Below are 24822 nucleotides of genomic sequence, written 5' to 3' on the forward strand. Positions count from 1 at the left end.
ATAGTCAAGCTGCGTGTACAGGTGGACAACCATACAATTTCTGCTAAAATATATGATCCTGATACTTTGAGGGTGGCAAAGGTGGTCGCAATGGAGTTGAAGGTTCAACAAAGACAATGCCCTAGATTTTGCGGTCAGCAATGAAGGGACGGCGCTTGCCGCTGACCTCAACACAAAGATTTAAGGGTCTGTAGCAGCAAATTCCACTACAGTGTACTGCGACATGACTGTCAATCTGGCACCATCTACAGGGGATCTGTGGCGTCCAGGAACAGTGAAGTCATTATGCAGACTAAGCAGCCAATCAGATTGAAGAATTAGAAATGGACCAGGAACATAAGAAATAGGAGCAGGCGTAGGCCATTTGGCCCCTCAAGTTTGCTCCGCCATTCAATAAGATCATGGCTGATAGGATCTTGGGCTCAGCTCCACTTCCTTGCCCGCTCCCCATAACGCTTGACTCCCTTATTGTTCAAACATCTGTATCGCCACCTTAAATATATTCAATGACCCAGCTTCCACAGCTCTCCAGGTCAGAGAATTCCAAAGCAAATCCTCATCTCTGTTTCAAATGAGCGACCCCTTATTCTGAAACTATGCCCCCTATTTCTAGATTTCCCGACGAGGAGAAACATCCTCTCTGCATCTACCCTATCAAGCCCCCTCAGAATCTTTTATGTTTCAATAAGATCACCTCATTCTTCTAAACTCCAATGAGTATAGACTCAACCTTTCTGCATAAGTCAACCCCTTCATCTCAGAAATCAACCTCGTGAACCTTCTGAATTGCCTCAAATGCAAGTATATCCTTAAATAAGGAGACCAAAACTATACGCAGTACTCCAGGTGTGGTCTCACCAACGCCCTGTACAGTTGTAACAGACTTACCTACTTTTATACTCCATCCCCCTTGCAATAAAGGCCAACATTCCATTTGCCTTCCTAATTTCTTGCTGTACCTGCATGCTAACTGTGTGTTTCATGTACAAGGACCCCCAGATCGCTCTGTACCACAGCATTTTGTAATCCCTTTCCATTTACATAATTTGCTTTAGTCTTTTTTTCTGCCAAAGTGGATAACCTCACATTATCATCTGCCAAATTTTTGCCCACTCACTGAGCCCATCTATATCTCTTTGCATCCACCTCGCAACCTGCTTTCCCAACTATCTTTGTATCGTCAGCAAATTTGGTTATATTACACTCGGTCCCTTCTTCCAAGTCATTACTATAGATTGTAAATAGTTGAGGCTGCAGCACTGATCCCTGTGGCACCCCACTAGTTACAGTTTGTCAACCTGAAAATGACTCATTTATCCTGACTCTCTGTTTTCTGTTAGTTAACCAATCCTCTATCCATGCTAATATATTACAAACCCTGTTGGCTCTTGTGCAGTTACCTTTTATGTGGTACCTTATCAAATGCTTTCTCGCAATCCAAATACGACATCTACTGGTTCCCTTTATCCACCCTGCTTGTTACATCCTCAAAGAACTCCAACAAATTTGTCAAACATAATTTCCCTTTCATAAAACCCTGGTGACTCTGCTTGATTGTATTATGATTTTCCAAATGTCCCACTACTACTTCCTTAATAATGGACTCCAGCATTTTCCCAATGACAGATGTTAGGCTAACTGGTCTATAGTTTCCTGTTTTCTGTCTGCCTCCTTTCTTAAATAGGGGCGTTACATTTGCAGTTTTCCAATCCACTGGGACCTCTCCAGAATCCAGGTAATTTGGGTAGATTACAACCGATGCATCCACTATCTCTGCAGCCACTTCTTTCTAGGATGCAGGCCATTAGGACCAGGGGATCTGTCCACCTTTAGTCCTATTAGTTTGCCTAGTACTTTTTCTTTAGTGATAATAATTGTTTTAAGTTCCCTCCTCCCAATAGCCCCTTGATTATCCACTATTGGGATGCTTTTAGTGTTTTCTACCGTGAAGATATTTGTTCAAAGTCTCTGCCATTTCCAGTTTACCATTATTAATTCCCCAGTCTCATCCTCTAAGGGACCAATGTTTACTTTATCTACTCTCCCTTTTTATATACCTGTAGAAGCTCTTAACTGTCTGCTTTTATATTTCTTGCTAATTTACTCTCAATCTATCTACTCTTTTTTTAAGTCGTCCTTTGCTGATTTCTAAAAATTTCCCAATCTTCTGGCTTTCCACTAATCTTCGCAACATTACATGCCTTTGTTTTCAATTTGATACTATCCTTTACTTCCTTAGTTAGCCACAGATGGTTTATCCTTCTCGGAGTCCTTCATCTCTGCTGAGAGTTATGAAATATCTCCTTAAATGTCTGCTACTGCTTATCTACTGTTTTACCCTTTAATCTATTTTCCCAGTCCACTTTAGCCAACTCTGTCTTCATACCTTTGTAATTACGTTTATTTAAGTTCAGGACACTCATTTGAGACCCAAGTTTCTCATCCTCAAAATGAATTTGAAATTCCATTATGCTATGATCACTCATCACAAGAGGATCCTTAACTATGAGATAATTAATTAATTCAGTCTCATTACACATTAATGCACGGATTATCATTCACTATTTAATCATATTACAGAAAGCGTAATAAAGATTGGAATATCAAACAAAATTTTTTGTTAAATATTTTAAAAATCTCCATACATATCCAATTAGTTTTTCAGGGTCAGAGAGGTTGTTCAGTAATTATGACTTAGTACTCTGTTAAAAACTAATTTATACCTCATTCAAGGCTTAACATTTTCAGTGATTTTTACAGTGAGAATAGTGCATAAAAAGTAGAGGTTCACGTCAAATCAGTGATCCTGTGTTTATTGCATCTGCAAAGATTGCAACAGCACACCCTGTGGAGAGCAGGGTAACACTGACAGCAACTTACAAGAATATGCAGCACAGAAATAGGCCATTCGGCCCAACCAGTGCATGCCAGCATTTATGCTCCACCTGTCTTTCCTTATCGAACCCTCTCTTCCTTTCTCCCTCATATGCTTATCTAGCCTCCCCTTAAATGCATCTATATTATTTGCCTCAACCACTCCCTGTGGTAGCGAGTTCCACATTCTCACCACTCTGTGGGTAAAGAAGTTTCTTCTGTATGCCGATATGCAAATGAGCTTGAGCGGAAACCGGAATACAAAATTAAATTCTGAAAACTAGCGAAATTTACGTGCATTGCCGATTGTACCCAAAGCGGAAACTCTTGGCCACGGTTTCATTGCAATTACTTCAACGAACAAATTAGTAAAAAAATAGTAGCCAAGCAATACTCCTTTCACAGAGTTTTTGATTATTATAAGTATGCTGTTTTCCACTGTCACTTGCTGCCATAAACAGCTAATGATCAGTAGATCAATCTACCAATTAAAACGTTACCATTTGTGGCTTAAAACCTCAGGAGGAGGGGGGGGTGTTATTGAAACATTTCTTCTAATCAAGTATATTTACACTGTTTTTGAACTTGAACAAAAAACTGCAAGCTCTGATTTTGCTAAGATGCTGATTTGCTAGTAGTTCAGATTACTAAAACTGTCACAAGTTCTGCTGCATTCTGGAATATTTTGTCCCAGAACTGCAAAGATCAAATTGTTTTATAGCAACTAGTAACAAGCAGTAGTGCTGTCAGGAAAGTAATCCTTGGAAGTATGTAGCAATGATGGTGGAAATGGTTTCAGCTGTGATTTTTATGGTATCCTGGAAAAGGATATAAGTTTGATGTGAGAAAGCAGTCAGCTAAGAGGTTTGAAGTGGTAAGGGTCTCTAGTTAACAGCCGAGGGAGCCTGGGAGGGGCGTCAAGATCTGAGCAGCTGTTCAACTGGCATAGGAATCCTTGAATCAGTCCCCAAGTGAATGGACTGCATGATGCTCCCTTTCCTAAACAGGAAGCATCAACTATGGAAAAAATACTGCCTGTCATGCAGTATTATAGTTCAATGAAAACTGCAGGACATTAAGTATACACAGTAACCAGCCTAATATGAACCAGCATCTGAAATTACTGGTGGTAATTTGACAATCAGTACTTAGTTGAAAATAATCAGATTTACCAAGTTAACAAGCAAGAATAAGATACCTGGTCTTTACAAATGACTTTGACATCATAGTGTAAATGGCAGAAAATAGAGACCAAAATGAAAGCAAAGATGCCCACATACTCGGAACAAACTACTAAATATAGAAATGTTTTATTTGACATTAAATGCCATTACCATATGAAACAGCTTAATTAAAAGCCATAGGGCATCCAGTGGCTTTTGAAACTGGTCAAAAAATAAACAGTATAGTGTCAGACTGGGGAGATGCTGAATGGATTCCTGCAGGGATCAGTGCTTGGACCCTATTATTTCTATGAACTGGATACTGAAACCAAATGCAAGCTTGCACACTTCTTGGCAGCTGGGAACAGTTGTACAAGCTATTCCCCGGGAAACAGGTCACCCTCCTCATCTTTGCTGTGGAAGGTTCATGGCCCAGGGGTCTTGTGAGGGTACAAAATAATGGGGCAGTGAGAAATGTTTACATTCTCATCAAAACCCCAAAATAAAAAAAATTATACCCCAATGACTGAAAGCACCTGGGAACTGCTGTATAAACATCTATAGCGGCAAAGTAATAGGAGGTAGGGGTTCGACCCCGAATTTAATTAAATTAGATTTTTTTTCCATTGCTGGAATGCATGATGGAGCTTAATACTTAATGCCATGGAAGCCAGATGTAACATTGTGGTCAGGGTTTGTTACATTGAGTAACTAATCTCAGCATTGTTACTTTATAGAAGCCAAGTACTTTCCCCACAAGGGAGAGCTAAAAATGGAGAGCAAGTAGTCACTTGGCCAATTTTGCACATCTCATTATAGATAGTTCAAGAACAGCATTGGCAGAGGTCTAGAAATGGGATACAAGGCTAACTATAGTTGTTGCGTGATCTGGGAAGATAATGAATATGTTTAAATTATATTTAAAGGTTCTCCCCTCACATGAGAGAGGTTGTGGGAGTGGAGGGGCCAAGCGGAGAAATATCCCATAACCCTTTTGTGGAGACTGGTAATTCTCACTGAAGATACAGAACTTTAGGGAATGTTAGGGAAACTGACCATCTCAGACAGACTCTGAGGGACAGAGATGACAGTGCCATGAGCAGACCCATTTATATATAAATATATGATTAGCAGCCCAAATGTTTAGGTTCTAGGATGTTTGACTCTTCAACTCTCAAAAAGGAAATCTTGTCTGATGAACCATCTTTCCCACCCCACCAGAAAACAAGGTATTCAAAATTAAACATTAGTAGTGATGCATTACACCAATTTTGCTTGATCACCTTAAACATTTGCAAAAGTGTGGCAACAAAATTCCCAACTTACTTTTGTATTTTAGCAATCAAGATCTCACTTGGGATGCCAACCATAATTCTTGTCCTTTCTCTACCATTATCTCCAAGAATTTCAGATATTATTGTTTTACCATTATGAAACAAAATAATATAAGTAACATAGAACAGAAAAGTTAGAACAGCAGACTGTTTAGATACTCACAGAGTTGCTTCGCTTCCTTTTCCAGCAGTCTGGATTAAGGCGTTTTTGTTCCTCTGCCAGAGCCTTGGCTTCCAATGTATAAATTCTCCTCTCTTCATTTTTCAGCATTTTCCACTTATCACCTAAAATTACACTGATGGCCCTGCAAAATATATATATTAAAAAATCAAGTAAATCATTGGAATAAGATCTTACACTCAACAAATACCTACTTTATAATATTTATCAGATGACACATGAAATCTGATCATACATAGTTTCTATTACCACAAAATTATCAATATTCAAGTGAATTGCTATATTCGTGTAAATAATTCTTTATGCACTACCTGATAGATTACAATGTGGCTGTTAATTTAAGTTGAACAAGTAATATTTACTGTAACTGCCAAAAAGATACATTTTTCAAGTTTTGGTTTAACATCTTTAAGACCATTATTGTATGTGGAGCACAGTAACCTTAGTGTTATAACAATGATTTCCAATCTGAGGAACATACCCGAAATCGATCAATTGTCATTTTGCTGTGTTTTATTTAAACTTGTTCTACATCTTATTGTTAAATGAATACTGAACCACAGCATTAATCTATGTCTGGACATCCAATCACCAGAGTGGTATTGATGGTTGCTATAGACCAATCAATTTGCAGTTAACACAGTTGCACCCGTAGGCTAGTAGGGAAATATGCAACAGGAGACAGCAATAGAAAATCTTTGGAGAGGTACAGTTGATCAAAGAACAAAAGTATTTTTAGGAACAGAACATAAGGCAATAAGCTCATCCCGTTTTTATTAACAGCCATTACATTTATCCTCCCATCATAGAGTGGAAAAACACAACAATCCCGTTCCCAACTACTTTCTCGTGCTGGCATCATGAAAATGCAACAAGATTCTCAGATCATGTCAGTAGATTACCCAGAACAGCAAGGAGCCCTTTAAAAATCCACTCCAACTCCTCTGACTGCCAAACTAGTGCCCCCTCTCCAACCACCATTTCCTCTCTACAGTTCTTTAAAAAGACTTGCATTTATATAGCGCCTTTCATGAGCACCAGACATCTTAAAGCATTTTACAGTCAATGAAGTATTTAACGTGTTGTCATCTCCCAAATCTGTGCCCATCCTTCTCACAACTCTGCTTGAATCTCTCTGATCAAGTTCCCACTTCTGCCACAGCACTGAAAGGGCTGTAAGCAAAGTCATGAACAACATTATTTGTAGCTCTGATGTACAATTCCTCCTCATCCTCTCTGGAGCCTTTGATACAGTTGACCACATCATCCTCCTCTCCAACATCTTTCCTCCATTGTCCAGCTTTGAGGAACTGCCGTAGCTTGGTTTCATTCTTACATAGCCAAAGCATCTCTAGCAGAGGCTTCTCTTCCCATCCTAATATTAGTACCTCCAAAATCCCCCAAGAACCTATCCTTGTTCCCCTCCACTTCCTCATCAACGTGCTGCCATTTGGCATCATCATCTGCAGATTTGGGGTTAGCTTTCACATGTACGTTGGCAATACCCTGCACTCTATCATTCTATCTCCCTCAACCCTTCCACTGTGTTGTCAGACTGCTTGTCCAACATCCAGTCTTGGATAAGTTGCAATTTCCTCCAGTTAAACACTTGGAAGATCAAAATCATCATCTTCATCGCGCTCCATCACCTCCCACATGCCGCAAATGCAATACCCATCCCCCTCAGTCTATTGTCTCAGCTTAAACTATTTGCAACCTCGGCATTTTATTCAAACCCAAGCTGAGCTTCTGACCCCATATCCTTTCCACCACAAAGACACCTCCATAGCAACGCCTGCCTCCGCCTCATCCATTGCTGAAACCCTCTCTTGTGCATTTGTCACCTCAAGACTCAATTATTCCAATGCTAAAATCCAGCACCCACTCATCTGAGCTATATACATTCCATTGAGAAATAAAAACTCCATAGGAAAAGTGATCCATCCGTGGCTAACTAAAGAAGTTAAGGATAATAGTAGATTAAGAGAGGCTTATAATGCTGAGGAATACCAGTAGGCCTAAGGATTGGGAGATCTTTAGAAACCAGCAAAGGATGACCAAAAAGTTGATAAAAATGAAGAAAGTAGAATATGACAATAAACTAGAAAGAAATATAAAACAGATTATAAGGGCTTTAAACAAATATTTTGTATCTGTCTTCACAGTAGAAGACACAAAAAGCATACCAAAAATACTGGGGAATCAAAGGGCTAATAAGAGTGAAGAACTTAAAGTAATTAATATCAACAGAGAAAAAGTACTTGAAAATGTGACTAAAAGCAGACAAATCCCCTGGACCTGATGGCCTACATCCTAAGGTTCTAAAAGAGGTGGATACATTGATTGTGATCTTCCAAAATTCCCTAGATTCTAGAATGGGCCCAGCAGATTGGAAGGTAGCAAATGTGACCCCACTATTCAAGAATGGAGGGAAAGAGAAAACGGGGAACTGCAGGACAATTAGCCTGAGATCAGTCATTGGGAAAATGCTGGAATCCATTATTAAGGAAGTGGTAACAGGGTACTTAGGAAAAATCAGATCATGATTGGGCAGAGTCAACATGGTTTTATGAAAGCGAAATAATGTTTAACAAATTTATTAGAGCTTTTTGAGGATGTAACTAATAGGGTAGATAAAGAGCAACCAGTGGATGTAGTATATTTCGATTTCCAAAAGGAATTCGATAAGGTGCCACATAAAAGGTTGCTATATAAGATAAGGGCTCATGGGTTTAGGGGTAATATATCAGCATGGAGAGAGATTTGGTTAATGGACAGAAAAGAGAGTAGGGATAAACGGGTAATTTTCTGGTTGGCAGGCTGTAACTAGTGGAGTGCCACAAGGATCAGTGCTTGGGCCTCAGCTATTTACAATCTATGTTAATGACTTAGATGAAGGGACCAAGTGTAATGTATCCAAGTTTGCTGACGCTACAAAGTTAAGTGGAAAAGTAAGCTGTGAAGAGGCCACAAAGAGTCTGCAAAGGGATAAAGACAGGTTAAGTGAGTGGGCAATAAGGTGGCAGATGGAGTAAATGGAGGGGAAATGTGGTGTTATTCACTTTGGTGGGAAAAATAGAAAAACAGAATATTTTTTACATGGTGAGAAACTATTAAATGCTGATGGTCAGAGAGATTTAGTTGTCCTTGTACAAGAAACACAAGTTAGCATGCAGGTACAGCAAGCAATTAGGAAGGCAAATGGCATATTTGCCTTTATTGCAAAGGGTTGGAGTACAAGAGTAAGGAAGTCTAACTACAATGGTACAGGGCTTTGGTGAGACTACTGTACACAATTTTGGGCTCGTTATCTGAGAAAAGACACATGCCTTAGAGACGGTGCAACAAAGGTTCACGAGATTGATTTCTGAGATGAGAAGACTGTCCAAGAGGAGAGATTGAGTATATTGGTCCTATATTCTCTCGAGCTGAGAAAAATGAGAGGTGATCTAATTAAAGCATACAAGATTCTGAGGGGGATTGATAGGGTAGATGCTGAGAAGTTGTTCCCCCTGGCTGAGTGTCGAGAACTAGAGGGCATAGTCTCAAGATAAGGGATTAGCCATTTAAGACTTAGACAAGGAGGAATTTCTTAACTGAGGGTTGTAAATCTTTGGGATTCTCTACCCCAAAGGGCTGTGGATGCTGAGTCATTGAGTATATTTAAGGCTGAGATAGATAGATATTTAGACTCTAGAGGAATCAAGTGATAGGGATCGGGTGGGAAAGTGGAGTGGAGATCGAAGATCAACCATGATCTTATGAAATGGCGGATCAGGCTCGTCGGGCCTGCTCCTGGCTCCTAATTCAGCTCGAGCTGAGCCAAAATCCAGGCAGATTTTTGATTGTGTAATAGAAACATAGAAATCTACAGCGCACAAGGAGGCCATTTTGGCCCATCGTGTCCACGCCGGCCAACAAAGAGCCATGCGGCCCTCAGTCAACAGCCCTGAAGGTTACTTATGAACAATGAACAATGGCGGTAAGGTAAAGAGCACCCAGCCCAACCGGTCTGTATTAATGACTTGGATGAAGGGACTGAATGTAATGTAGCCAAATTTGCTAATGATACAAAGATGGGTGGGAAAGCAAATTGTGAGGACACAAATAATCTGCAAAGGGATATAGACAGGTTAAGTGAGTGGGCAAACATTTGGCAGATTAAGTATAATGTGGGAAAATGTGAGGTGGTCCACTTTGGCAGAAAAAAAATCAAAGAGCAAGTTATTATTTAAATGGAGAAAAATTGCAAAGTGCTGCAGTACAGCGGGACCTGGGGGTACTTGTGCATGGTACGGCACTTCAAGTATCCATCCAAGCACCTTTTAAAAGTGGTCAGAGTTTCTGCATTCACCACACTTTCAGGCAGCGAGTTCCAGACCCCCATAACCCTCTGCGTGAAGAAGCCTTCCCTCAAATCCCCTCTGGACCTTCCACCAACCACCTTAAAACTATGCCCCCTCGTAACTGACCCATCACTAAGGGAAATCGGCCCTTGCTATCCATATATCCAGGCCCCTCAAAAGTTTGTACACCTCATGAGGTCTCCTCTCAGCCTCCTTTGTTCCAATGAGAACAAACCCAGCCTATCCAATCTGTCCTCATAGCTAAGATTCTCCACTCCAGGCAGCATCCTAGTAAATCTCCTCTGCAATCACGTCCTTCCTATTAATACGGCAACTAGAACTGCACGCAGTACTCCAGCTGTGGCCTAACCAGAGTATTATACATTTAAGCATAACTTCCCAGCTCTTATATTCTATGCCTTGGCCAATAAAGGCAAGCATTCCATATGCCTTCTTAACCACCTTATATACCTGGCCTGCTACTTTCAGGGATCTGTGGACAAGCACTCCAAGGTCTCTTTGTTCATCTATATTTTTGTGGCCTACCATTTATTGTATATTCCTTGCTCGGTGTCTGACCCATGCTGTACCTGTCCTGGGAGTGTTTGGTGGGGCAGTGTAGAGGGCGCTTTGCTCTGTATCTAACCGTGCTGTACCTGCCCTGGGAGTGTTTGATGGGACAGTGTGGGGGGAGCTTTGCTCTATGTCCGGCCCTGTGCTGTACCTGCCCTGGGAGTGTTTGATGGGAGTGTGGGGGGAGCTTTGCTCTGTATCTAACCCTGTGCTGTATCTGCCCTGCGAGAGACCATCAGCGGGAGGTCAGGGCCATAAAAGGAGCGGCGTGCGGAGGCCCAGGAGCCAGCGTGGAGGCATGCAACTCCAGGGAGCAGCATGAGCTGGTGCAGGAGGGCAACGGCAGCGAAAAGAGAAGTCAGCAAGGTCCAGGTCAGTGATTGGAGAGTGTGCAGGTACAGCAAGAGCGGCGAGGTCGGGGCGAAGGAGCTGTGAGAGATTGTGGAGGGACATGATGGGGGCCCAGGGGAGGCGTGAGTTTGGGGGCCAGGGGGCCAGGGGCCCAGGGGCAGCACGGGCCAGTCCAAACTGTGAGAAATGTGCGCACTCGGTCTGTGCAGCAATGGTAATCCTTGCCACTGGACCAAGACCTAGCTCTGTCAAGCCCGTGTGGTGGCTGGTGTGCAACGGCCACCACACGTTAAAAAAAATCCACGCACAGGCATCGTCCACTCTTGAGGATGTAGTTCGGGTTCTTCTTTCAAAACACCTGTGAACTCATCCTTTTTTATGGCATGGAAGCAAGTCATCCTCGTTTCGAGGGACCGCCTATGATGATGATTCCCTTGCCTTATTAGCCCTCTCCAAGTGTTTAACCTCACACTTCTCCGAATTAAATTCCATTTGCAACTCTGCCCACCTGACCAGTAGATTGATATCCTCCTGTAGTCCATGACTTTCCTCTTCATTATCAACCACACAGCCAATTTTAGTGTCATCTGCAAACTTCTTAATCATACTCCCTATATTTAAATCTAGATCATTGATGTATATCACAAAAAGCAAGAGACATAGTGCGGAACCCCACTGGAAACATCCTCCCTTTGCTTCCTACCTCTAAGCCAATTTTGGATCCAACTTGCCACTTTGCCCTGGATACCATGGGCTTTAACCTTCGTGACCAGTCTACCTTGTGGGACCTTATCAAAAGCTTTACTAAAGTCCATACACAATACATCGTATGCACTACTCTCATCGACTCTCCTGGTTACCTCCTCAAAAAATTCAAATCAGGTTAGTCAAACCTTCCCTTAACAAATCCGTGCTGACCATCCCCAATTACTGCTCGCCTTTCTAAATGTAGATTTATCCTGTCTTTCAGGATTTTTTCCAATACTTTTCCCACCACTGAGGTTAGGCTGACAGGCCTGTAATTACTCAGCCTATCCCTTTCTCCCTTCTTAAACAAGGGTCCCATATTAGCAGTCCTCCAGTCCTCCGGCACCATGCCCAAATCCAAAGAGGACTGGAAAATGATAGTCAAGACCTCTGCGATTTCCTCTCTTACTTCGCTCAACAGCCTGGGATGCATTTAATCTGGGCCTGCAAAATTATCTACTTTCAAAGCTGCTAAACTCCTTAATACCTCCTCTCTCACTATGTTTATTTCATCCAGAATTTCACACTTCTCCTTGATAGCAGTATCTGCATTGCCCCTTTCCTTTGTGAAAACAGACACAAAGTATTCATTAAGAACCATACAAAATCTTCTGTCTCCACACAAAGATTACCCTCATGGTCTCCAATAGACCCTAACCTTTCTTTAGTTATCCTTTTACTCTTAATATATTTATAGAACATCTTTGGGTTTTCCTTAATTTTACTAGCCAAGAATTTTTCATGCTTTCTCTTAGCATTCCCAATATCCTTTTTAATTTTACCTCTTAACTTTCTACATTCCTCCAAAGATTCTACAGTATTTAGCTGTCGGTATGTGACATAAGCTTCCCTTTTTTTCTTTATCCTCCCCTGCAAGTCCCCATGACATCCAGGGGGCCCTGGAATTTTTTTTCTACCCTTTTTCTTTAATGGCACATGTTTGGCTGGAGCCTTCTGGATCTCCCCCTTGAATGCCTCCCATTGTTCTGACACTGATTTACCCACAAGTAGCTGTTTCCAGTCCACTGTGGCCAAATCACTCCTCAACTTAGCAAAGTTAGCTTTCACCCAATTTGGGACTTTTATTCCTGATCTATCCTTGGCCTTATCCATAACTAACTTGAATCTGACTGAATTATGGTCACTGGGACCCAAGTGCTCTCCCACTAATAACCCTTCAACCTGCCCAGCTTCATTCCCCAAAACTAAATCCAAAACTGCCCCCTCTCGTGTTGGGCTTGTTACATACTGACTAAAAAAGTTCCCTTGAATGCATTTTTAAGAATTCCGCACCCTCTGTACACTTCACACTATATTTGTCCCAATCAATATTAGGATAGCTAAAATCCCCTACTATTACTGCCCTCTGGTTTTTGGACTTCACAGCTATTTGCATACATATTTGCTCCTCTATCTCCCTCCCACTGTTTGGGGGTCTATAATACATGTAATATTGCAATATATACTGAGTAAAAGGCAGTAACCACACTGAGAGGTTCAGATGGCATCAAACTGAAAGCAAAGCTTGAGGAATCTGTACCACAAATTAAATTACAGACTCAAAGTAATTATTTTAAAAAGGCATAATATTCTACATAAGGTAATTTTATTTCATTCTGGGTCAGACTTGTTTGATTCGAAGGGTGAATGCAATCAGTTAATGCAATCCAGTGTCCACACATCATATTGAAGGGATTAATAACGGACATAATCACTGTTAATTTGTTGAATGGCACTTTATAACAGATTACCAGGAAATAAACTGGTAGAGTACATAATTGTATTTGCTAATCTGCCACAATGCATTAATACTTTTATGAAAGTCATCTTCAAAGAATCTGAACACCGTAGCAGCAGTAACAGTAACTGAAAGGTGGTTAGATCCCTTAACACAAACTACAAGAGTATATTTTATTAAAAACCGATAACCAGGGGCGACTACAAGGCCACTCTCCAAATCTGAAGTGCAGAAGTCAATCATTTCAATTCAACATTCATTCTCATTGCTTATGTCATCTAAACCCTCAACACTCGCCTTACAATGGCTGTCGTATCCATGAGTTGCTCAGTACAAAATGGGCAAATATTTTTTCAAGCTACCGTTCAACAATTACAATACTCAAATCGTTTAATACCTGTACTACAACAATGCAAGAAGAAAGTCCTCAGCAATTAATAAGTAAAAATAGCTCTCCACTGACCTCTGGTGGTGCGGCAATAATTGTGTTGGAAGTTCTGTATAAATGGCCTTACAGCTGGATCGGTACACTGTGACTTGTTTATAATATAAGCAAGTTAGAAGCCACAAGCGTCTAATGTCAGAGCGACTGAGTTTATAATATCAAGGCAGATTACTTATTCAGAAAGGTTCTTCTTTCCTTGAATTACATGCATTCGCCACACATCGTAGGAGTAGAAGCCAGCTTGGTGCTTTCTGCGGTAAATCACATGCTGAGCGTGTTACACACAGACAATGCAGCATGTGGTCTCCTACTTCAAAGTCATGTTAAAAAACCCCAAGAACCTGCACCATTTTGGCCTGAAACTATGTCCTTGTCACTAACCCTCTAAAAACATCTCAACATGGCTGGGACAGATGAATGGAATTATGGTTGATGGAAAGTGCACATCATTTGAAGAATGAAAAAAACACTTCTAGGCTGGAGTTATTTTAGCACCACCCTATGCCCACATGTACTCAGGAATGCCAAACTAAGTGATGAAAGGTCATCGACCTCAAACGTAAACCCTACTTTCATCTCTCCACAGATGCTGCCTGACCTACTGAGTTTATCCAGTATTTTCTCTTTTAATATTAAACTGGGTGTGGCTGAATTTCTTATATTTACTGTGCTTGTCAATGCGGGGAAACATGATACTGGTCTTCCTTACAGTTATGTTTCATGAACTCAAGGCAAACTGGGTAATATGCAGTAGCATGCTTGGGTATTTTATACTACTGTGAACATTAGTAATTGTAAATTCACTATTGTATTTTTGACAGTATTTGAAGTCTTTAGTAGAGGTTGGTAGAGATATGCTGCTATAATTATGGAGGTATTTTGTTTTTATTGCAGGGTTAGTCCCAAAGGATGTACTATATAATCATAGGCCAGCTGGAAGCAAACTCTGCCAAGTGTAAAATTCTTGAATATAAACACCAGCATAGACCTGTTCAGCCAAATGGCCTGTTTCTGTGCTGTAAATACAATGTATGTAGTATGTAAAATTGCCTCAGCCCCTTGTATGCTGATGTTAATTTGTTTTTTCCTGCTTTAATTGTTCCAAACTGGAAAAAAAAACTCAGTCAGGATTAATTAACAGTACATCTGATACTTTGTCTAATCTGGTCTATTTTTGTTGAGAAATAGTTTGGTGATGAGGTCCAATGCATGGAGCAAAGAATGTTTAGCTGGGAAATGAGAAACTGGCACAAGTTCTGGAGCTTTATATAAGGAATAAGCTACTATTTGGAGCACCACCTTTTTGCAACATTATAACACCACGTGGTTTCCACAAAAATCATCATGCTTGGCTATCTTCCGTCAACATGCGGAAAATGAAGAATACATTTTGTACTGCATGACTGACTTTCATTGAAAATACCAGACTTTCTTCCCCAGATGTAAAAAGTTGCAATTGTTACCACTTGAGAAAACTTAAATAGCAAATAGAGAATAAACTGTCACTGAAACAACAAAATTATAAGCACAATCATTCTTTCTTTTGTTGCTTCCCTGCCATTCCTTTATTTCAATTTCAACTTGGGCGTCTGCCTTGGCGCAGTGGCAGCACTCTCACCTCAGAATCCAACAGTAATGTGTTCAAGTCCCACTCGAGATTTGAGCACGTAATCTTGGCTGGCACTTCAGTGTAGTACTGAGGGAATGCTGCACTGTTGAAGATGCCATCTATTGGACGAGACAAATCGAGGCTCCATCTGCCCGCTCAGGTGGACGTAAAAGATAGCGCAATTCAAAACAGAATAAGGGAGTTCTTCAGTGTCCTGGACAATATTTATCCTTCAGCAAACACCTTAAAAAGATTTCATTTATTTCAATATCGTTCGTGGGACCATGCTGTGTGCAAATTGGCTGCCATGTTTCCTATATTATAACAGTGACGACACTTCAAAAGTACTTAATTAGCTGTAAAGTGCTTTGGGACGTCCTGAGGTTGTGAAAGGCGCCATATAAATGCAAGTTTATAATAACGAGAGGGAAGATAGATTATGAAAGTAAACTAGCAAGAAATATAAAAACAGATCGTAAGAGTTTCTACAGATATATAAAAAGGAAGAGAATAGCTAAAGTAAACATTGATCCCTTAGAGGATGAGACTGGCGAATGAATAATGGGGAACAGGGAAATGGCAGAGATTTTGAACAAATATTTTGTATCGGCCTTCACAGTAGAAGACACTACAAACATCCTAATAATGGATAATATCAAGGGGCTATAGGGAGGGAGGAACTTAAAACAATCACTATCACAAAAGAAAAAGTACTTGGTAAAATAATGGGACTAAAGGTGCACAGGTCCCTTGGACCCGATGGCTTGCATCCTAGGATCTTAAAAGAGGTGGCTGCAGAGATAGTGGATGCATTGGTTGTAATCTACCAAAATTCCCTGGATTCTGGGGCGGTCCCAGCGGATTGGAAAATCGCAAATGTAATGCCCCTATTTAAAAAAGGAGGCAGACAGAAAGCAGGAAACTATAGAGCAGTTAGCCTAACATCTGTCATTGGGAAAATGCTGGAGTCCATTATTAAGGAAGCAGTAGTAGGACATTTGGAAAAGCATGATTCAATCAGTCAGCATGATTTTATGAAAGGGAAATCATGCTTGACAAATTTGCTGGAATTCTTTGAGGATGTAACAAGCAAGGTGGATAAGGGGGAACCAGTGGATGTGGTGTATTTGGATTTCCAGAAGGCATTCGATAAGGTGCCATATAAAAGGTTACTGCATAAGATAAAAGCTCATGGGGTTGGGGTAATATATTGGCATGGACAGAGTATTGGCTAACTAACAGAAAGTCAGGATAAATGGGTCATTTTCCGGTTGGGAAATGGTAACTAGTGGAGTGCCACAGGGATCGGTGTTGGGACCTCAACTATTTACAATCTATATTAATGACTTGGATGAAAGGACCGAGTGTAATGTAGCCAAGTTTGCTGATGATACAAAGATGGGTGGGAAAGCAAGTAGTGAGGAGGACACAAAAAATCTGCAAAGGAAGAAAGACAGGCTAAGTGAGTGGGCAAACATTTGGCAGATAGAGTATAATGTGAAGTGTGAGGTTATCCACTTTGGCAGGAAAAATAAAAAAGCAAATTATTATTTAAATGGGGAGAAATTACAAAATGCTGCAATATAGAGGGACCTGGGTGTCCTTGTGCATGAAGCACAAAAAGTTAGTATGCAGGTACAGCAAGTAATCAGGAAGGCAAATGGAATGTTGGCCATTATTGCAAAGGGGATGGAGTATAAAAGCAGGGAAGTCCTGCTACAAGTGTACAGGGTATTGGCGAGGCCACACCTAGAGTACTGCGTGCAGTTTTGGTCTCCTGATTTAAGGAGGGATATACTTGCATTGGAGGCAGTTCAGAGAAGGTTCACTAGGTTGAATTCTGAAATGAAGGAGTTGACTTATGAAGAAAGGTTGAGTAGGTTGGGCCCAAACTCATTGGAGTTTAGAAGAATGAGTGGTGATCTTATTGAAACATACAAGATACTGAGGGGGCTCGACAAGGTAGATGCAGAGAGGATGTTTCCCCTCGTGGGGGAATCTAGAACTGGGGGCATAGTTTCAGAATAAGGGGTCACCCATTTAAAACTGAGATTAGGAGGAATTTCTTCTCAGGGTTGTAAATCTGTGGAATTCTCTGCCCCAGCGAGCTGTGGAGGCTGGGTCACTGAATATATTTAAGGTGGAGATAGACAGATTTTTGAGCAATAAGGGAGTGAAGGGTTATGGGAGCGGGCAGGGAAGTGGAGCTGAGCCCAAGATCAGATCAGCCATGATCTTATTTAATGGCGGAGCAGGCTCGAGGGGCCAAATGGCCTACTCCTGCTCCTATTTCTTATGTTCTTAAGTTCTTTCTTAACTTTAAAAATGTGACCAATGCCTGCCTTGTAAGATAAAACTTTAATTTAGTAAGTCATTTTCCCTTACCTGGAGACCTGCTATTGAGTTTTCATTCAAACCTGAAGATTCTTCAATAATGCCCTTCAGAGATTACATTATGCAATTTGAAGAGCTGATACTAAGTTATTAATATAGTTAAATCAGTTGATTTTTTTTTAAGAAATCCAGTAACTCATGCTACATTAATCAGTAAGTCCTTAAAAAATAGTTAAGCACTCAATCTTTAGCAGCTCCAGTTGAAAGACTGGAAATAGCCAGTCTGCATGGAAGGAAGGAAGGAGGAAGAATCTCTTACAAAGTACACATTCGACCCCTCTTTAAAGTCACAATTGTTAAAATAAAGATAAAGCTTACATATTATGGAGAGGTTATGTTTTGCAAACTGATAAAATCAGAAAGATTAAGCTCCTTTTCATAAAATTTAGCTGTAAATCTCACAACCTCCTTTTACTGCCTCTTATAAGAATCTCTTTCACCAAAGAGTCTTTCCAACCAAAGAATGTATCTCAAACCCATGGTACCACATTTCCTATTACCAACACTAAAATATTAAGTTGCAGATTTTCTCAGGATATACAGATTTTTAAAGTCCCTGCATCTTTCTGCTCTGTTGTCACCTCCTATGTAAACAATAATTCCACGAACATTAATCTTTTTACAACCAAACCCAGCCTCTACCTAATTTAAGAAACTGGTAGCTTCGATTAATGCAGTGAAGAGCATTATATCACAATTGTCAAAACCCTAATCCATGCCTTGATACCTGAAGGATTGATTTTGAAAATGCTCTCCTTGCCAACCTTCCTGTCTCACCATTCACAAAGTCCAGTTAATTTAGAACCCTACAACTCAAGTCCTCTTCCCATATAAAGTCCCACACACTCATCCTTTCCAAGTTCCACCTTTGTACTGTGACCCAGCAGTGACTTCAAAATCTCTGTACTTGTTTTTAATCCCTTCACTCCACCCTATCAAAACAATCTTTCACTCCTTAACCCTATCGCTTGCTCCTGATCACTCCAGCACCTCACTTTGCTTCTGCTTTCTAAATTTTTTTTTTTGCAAAACCCCTCTTTCTGCCTTGCTATCTCTTTCTTGAATTATAATAGCCTCCGAAAATCCAACTCTAGCTTTATTATCCAGCCCCTCAAATTTTTCCTTAACTTGGTCTGTGTCCGCTTCTTACCTTGTAGAGTGCTCAGTGATATTCTATATGAAAAGTGCTACAGAAATACAAGCAATTATCTTAGCCTTTAATGATGAAATTTTGTTGTCTGCTGTGACAAAATCTACTACAAAAGGTGGTAAATATTGCTCTAGGTGAAAGCCATCTAGAGAAGAATGATAAATCCAGCCCTTTAGTTGAATGATAAAATGTCAATGGGGTCAGTTTGGAAGAGCACCTCTACATAAAATTCAACAACAATTCTTGTTTCTATTTTGAAGGGCTGAGAGCATCACTTCTGCTTCCCCAGCCCTTATTCGTGACAATATAACAGTGACTACACTTTAAAAATACTTAATTAGCTGTAACGCGCTTTGGGACGTCCTGCACTCGTAAAAGACACTACATAAATGCAAGTCTTTCTATAAAGGATGCGACTGCTGCCAATGAACCGGAAGTTGTTGCACATGCGCAGTTCCAGAGTTTTCTTTTATGTTTGTTGTCGCCAGACTTCCCAAAATGAGGAATAAAGAAGCGGATTTTTACAAATCTTGTTCAGTTGTAGTTTAATTTACGAATTGTGTGAATTGTCGAATTTATTCAGATATGAGCCACTTGTTTGTGCACTAAATTGTGGTTGGTCAGAGTCGGCAGTTTTCAGGTGGGGGATAGTTTGACCCCAGCACCGTCTGTTTTGCCTTTGGGTGGTTGGGTTTGTTAATATTTTGCAAATTACTGTTCTGAGACTAGAAGCATTCGGAGACTCCTGCAACAGTCATAGGGACGGTAGATTGGGGATCTCGAACATTAATGAAACTTTATTAGTGATATGCTTCAGCATTTCAGATCCTTTGTCTGTTGTGGTGAACGTTATTTTTTAAATTTGGGACCTGACAGTTATGCGCAGAATGGTTCTGCACAGCTTCCAGTTCGTTGGCAGCAACCACTCCGTTCTATAAATCCTTTAAAATGCTGAAATGTAGAGAAATCATACAAGAATCTGTCCAAAGAAAACATTGCTGAGAACTCGGTTCTTAACTAATGAAATCTTCTCCAGGCACAGATAGGACCAGTTCCTGAAACATTTATAACTAGAATAGGAAGGTTGTAACTTACAAACAAAGAGTCCAATTGTGGGGATGCACAAGCATCTGAGTCATGGAACCAGAATGGTATTGAGACAAGAACATCGTCAGTTATCAATCTGGGGAGTACTAGTGCACAAGATTTTTCTCTTTGTTGATTATGAAATGAATAGTGGTGTCAACTGGCTATAGAACACAAACCAGTTCCAGATGAAGACTTTGAAAATCCAAATATATTTAATTGAGGCAAAGGCCATTGGGACAAATTGTCCTTCAAGTGGGATCCTGGCAGAAAACTATTAATCACTTAAGATTCAATGATGATGTTGGCTGTAACTTGCAGCTAAAGAAAATTTAGCTAGGAACGACTAATGTAAGGTACACACGACTGTATTAAATTGGATTGAAGAATGGTGGTTGAAAAAAAGTAACATGTCCTTGACATCGTGGAGGTATCTGGTTGGGAGTCGGTTTTTAGCCATGTATTTTATGAATGAGAATTGGCACCACTATTATTTATTAGGTTCATATATGACTACAGCTGCTAATGTAAATGAGACTGGAGTAATTTCAAAAGATCTCTAAATTGGCAGATGATACCAAAATGGGAGCAGTACCAAATGATTTTAAAAAGTGTATGCAAATTCAAAAGGGCATGGAGAAAAAGATGGGAAATGCAGTTTAATGTAAAGTGAAGAGATGTGCAATATGCACTCAGTGGGGAGTAACACAGCAGGAAAGAGATCTGGGAATATTCATAGACAGATTAGAAGTATGATTAGCTAGTGTTCTTGGGTTGTAAAGAAAGACACGGCAAGGGGTACAACATATCGGGCCCAAGTTTCCACACGTGCCTAGAACGGCGCAGTCCCGACCTGGACGCCCGTTTTTCGCGCCACAAAGTGCGCCTAAAAAAAAACCTCGGTATTCTCCACCTCCCTGCAGGTCCTCTGGCCCTCGGCGCAGCCAGCACGAGCTGTGGGGGGGGGGGCGGAGCCAGGTCCCTGCGCTGAAAACAGTGCCGGGACCTCTGCACATGCGCGCTACAGTGGGCACGCAAGTGCAGTAGCTCCAGGCGCCGAACTGTGTGGGAGGGGCCCGAAGCACGCAGCCCCTAGCCCTGGCTGAATGGCCTCACTGGGGCTGCGTGAATAAGGCTCCTCCCACGGCCAGCTCCTGCTCCCCCCCCCGGACCAGACCCGACACCCGCTCCCCCCCTGCCTCCGGACCAGACCCGACACCCGCTCCCTGCCCCCCACTGCCTCCGGACCAGACCCGACACCCGCTCCCCCCTGCCTCCGGACCAGACCCGACACCCGCTTCCCCCCCCCCGCCCCCGACTGGACCCGACCTGAGCTCCTGTTCCCGCTCCCCGCCCCCCTGACTGGACCTGACCCGCGCTCCTGTTCCCGCTCCCCGCCTCCCCGACTGGACCCGACCCGAGCTCCTGTTCCCTCTCTCCGCTCCCCGCCCCCCCGACTGGACCCAACCCGACCTGAGCTCCTGTTCCCACTCCCCGCCCCCCCCGACTGGACCCGACCCGATCTCCTGTTCCCGCTCCCGGCCCCCCCGACTGGACCCGACCCGAGCTCCTGTTCCCGCTCACCGCCCCCCCCGACCCGAGCTCCTGTTCCCGCCTCCCCGACCCGCGCTCCTGTTCCCGCTCCCCGCCCCCCCTGACTGGACCCGACCCGCGCTCTCTTTCCTCCCCCTCTCCCCCCCTCCCCCCCTTCCCCCTCCCCCCCTTCCCCTCCCCCCCCTCTTCCCCCCCCTCCCCCTCCCCTCCCCCTCTCCCCCTCTCCCCTCCCCCTCTCCCTCTTTCCCCCCCCCCCCTCCCCCTCTCCCCTCCCCCTCTCCCTCTTTCCCCCCCCCCCCCTCCCCCTCCCCCTCTCCCTCTTTCCTCCCCCCCCCCCCCCCCACTGGACCCGACCAGACTCCTGCTCCCGGACTGGATCCGACCTGGTCGCTCGCTCGCTCGCCCTTCCTTCCTTCCTTCCTTCCCTCTCTCCCTCCCTCCCTCTCCCCCTCTCCCCCTCTCTCCCTCTCTCCCTCTCTCCCTCTCTCCCTCTCCCTCTCCCCGAGAGCCTTCGGTCCCGAAAGACCTGCCTGAAGCACTTTCACACAGGTAGGAAGATGGTTTATTTAATCTTTTCTTTGCTTATAAATGTTTATTCAGGTTGGATTTATTTGTATAATATTTGTATAAGTATAAATAAGGATTTATTATAGAATTTAATGACTTCCCTTCCCCCCCACCTCGTTCTGGACGCCTGATTTGTAACCTGTGCCTGATTTTTTAATGTGTAGTTCTACAAAAATCTTCACTGGCTCCATTCTACTTTAATTTGGAGTACTTTTTCACTGTGGAAACTTTGAAATCAGACGTCAGTGGCCGGACACGCCCCCTTTTAAAGAAAAAATTCTGTTCCAAAGTAGAACTGTTCTACCTGACTAGAACTGCAGAAAAAAAAATGTGGAGAATTGCGATTTCTAAGATAGTCCGTTCTCCACCAGTTGCTCCTAAAAATCAGGCGCAAATCATGTGGAAACTTGGGCCCATAAATCTAACATAAACATATAGAGGCCCCAGTGACATCTAGATCATCATCAGGTTTGGTTCCCCCAATTTGAAAGAGATATCATGTTATAATACCAACATTTAGGGCTGTAAAATATATAATAAATATATACATATAATATATTGCTTTCTTTTCACATTAATAGCTTGCAGACTTGTAGTGTAGATAGAAATAATAAAATGGTCAAGTTTATCATTCCAAGAATTCTTCAGGGTATGGATGGCATTTAGCAAGAAAAAGCTTTGTCAGCAAGGAATGCAGAATATAAGCATCAGTGGTCTCCCAGTTAAGAGGGTAGCCTATATCACAAACAAATAAGACAATGGTCAACAGATCAGTTAGGAAACGGAAAACAATTCCTTTTAAGGGATGGTTGTGCACGACCAGAGCCTTATAAAGATCTTAAGCTTTCCTTCACAATTCGGAGAGAGACAAGAACAAAAGAATCGCGAAAGGTTACATTCTCTATCCAGAGCAAAAGCGGGTAATATCATTTAATTTTCTGTATGACTATTGCTTAAGACAATGGCCTGGATTTTGTGTTTAAGAATAATGATGAGGTTAACAACGCTCACCATTATTATGGAGTAAACTGGACAGCACAATTAAACGTGGAAATTCGTAAGTTGCTGTGCTCCTCAACAAGCTGTGTTCCACCGGTACCTCACCGATAAACTCGGCATTGAAATTCACACAAGAGCTTGAAGTTGTTGTCGTTACCCACGATTTTAAAAATTGAAAAATTTGTAATTTATCTTACTTTTTCTTTCTGTTTCTTTTATCTATTTCTCTTATGCCTTCTGTATGTGATTTTAGAATGAGTTAAATATTCTAATTTATACTACTTAATTTAGACTCTGCATGTAGCATAGACATAGAACATAGAAAATAGCAGGAGCAGGTCATTCGGCCCTTCAAGCCTGCACCACCATTCAATATGATCATGGCTGATCATGCAACTTCAGTACCCCACTCCTGCCTTCTCTCCATACCCCCTGATCCCTGTAGCTCTAAGGGCCACATCTAACTCCCTTTTGAATATATCCAACGAACTGGACTCAACAACTTTCTGTGGTAAAGAATTCCATCGGTTCACAATTCTCTGGGTGAAAAACTTTCTCCTCATCTCAGTCCTAGATGGCTTACCCCTTATCCTTAGACTGTGACCCCTGGTTCTGGACTTTCCCAACATCGGGAACATTCTTCCTGCATCGAACCTGTCCAATCCCGTCAGAATTTTATATGCTTCTATGAGATTCCCTCTCATTCTTCTAAATTCCACTGAATACAACCCTAGTCGATCCAGTCTTTCTTCATATGTCAGTTTTGCCATCCCAGGAATCAGTCTGGTGAACTTTCGCTGCACTCCCTCAATAGCAAGAATGTCCTTCCTCAGATTAGGAGACCAAAACTGCATACAATACTCAAGGTGTGGTCTCACCAAGGCTCTGTACAACTGCAGTAAGACCTCCCTGCTCATATACTCAAATCCTCTCGCTATGAAGGCCAACATACCATTTGCTTTCTTTACTGCCTGCTGTACCTGCATGCCTACTTTCAATGACTGATGTACCATGACACCCAGGTCTCATTGGGCACCTCCCCTTTTATTAATCGGTCACCATTCAGATAATAATCTGCCTTCCTGTTTTTGCTACCAAAGTGGATAACCTCACATTTATCTACATTATACTGCATCTGCCTCAGAGGATTCTTCAATATAATTGGCTGAAGAGACAGATTGTTGTTTTCCCTGCTCACACCACCACAGATCCCTTGCAGAGGGTGCCGCAATGGATCAGATACCGGATGACAACAAGTTGCCGCTCAAAAGCTCGTGAAAACTCTGTGGTAGCTGTAAGCACAGTTAACAGCAAGCGCCATTCCTTCATCGCTGACCACAAAATCGGAGCCATTATGTAAGTCAAGCCTCAGTCAAACTCAATAAAGTTAATTTGCAACCAGGTTAGTGTCAAGTCCAAGAGCCTTACAGGACTGAGCTACAGAAGAGAAGGAGGGGGGAGGAGAAGAGAAGGAGGGGGGAGGAGAAGAGAAGGAGGGGGGAGGAGAAGAGAAGGAGGGGGGAGGAGAAGAGAAGGAGGGGGGAGGAGAAGAGAAGGAGGGGGGAGGAGAAGAGAAGGAGGGGGGAGGAGAAGAGAAGGAGGGGGGAGGAGAAGAGAAGGAGGGGGGAGGAGAAGAGAAGGAGGGGGGAGGAGAAGAGAAGGAGGGGGGAGGAGAAGAGAAGGAGGGGGGAGGAGAAGAGAAGGAGGGGGG

General features: G+C 42.2%; 1 protein-coding gene across 2 annotated transcripts in view; it reads right to left on the minus strand.

Annotated features, from left to right (window-relative positions):
* The window catches only part of hbp1 (HMG-box transcription factor 1), a 60101-nt gene that overhangs the window by 2009 nt on the left and 33270 nt on the right, over positions 1-24822 (minus strand). For both annotated transcript variants that reach the window (XM_070897433.1, XM_070897434.1), the window contains one exon: positions 5535-5676. In XM_070897433.1, coding sequence (XP_070753534.1) covers positions 5535-5676 — 142 coding nt within the window. The remainder of the gene's footprint in view (positions 1-5534; positions 5677-24822) is intronic.

Source organism: Pristiophorus japonicus, chromosome 13, assembly GCF_044704955.1.
Source record: "Pristiophorus japonicus isolate sPriJap1 chromosome 13, sPriJap1.hap1, whole genome shotgun sequence".
NCBI lineage: Eukaryota > Metazoa > Chordata > Chondrichthyes > Pristiophoridae > Pristiophorus > Pristiophorus japonicus.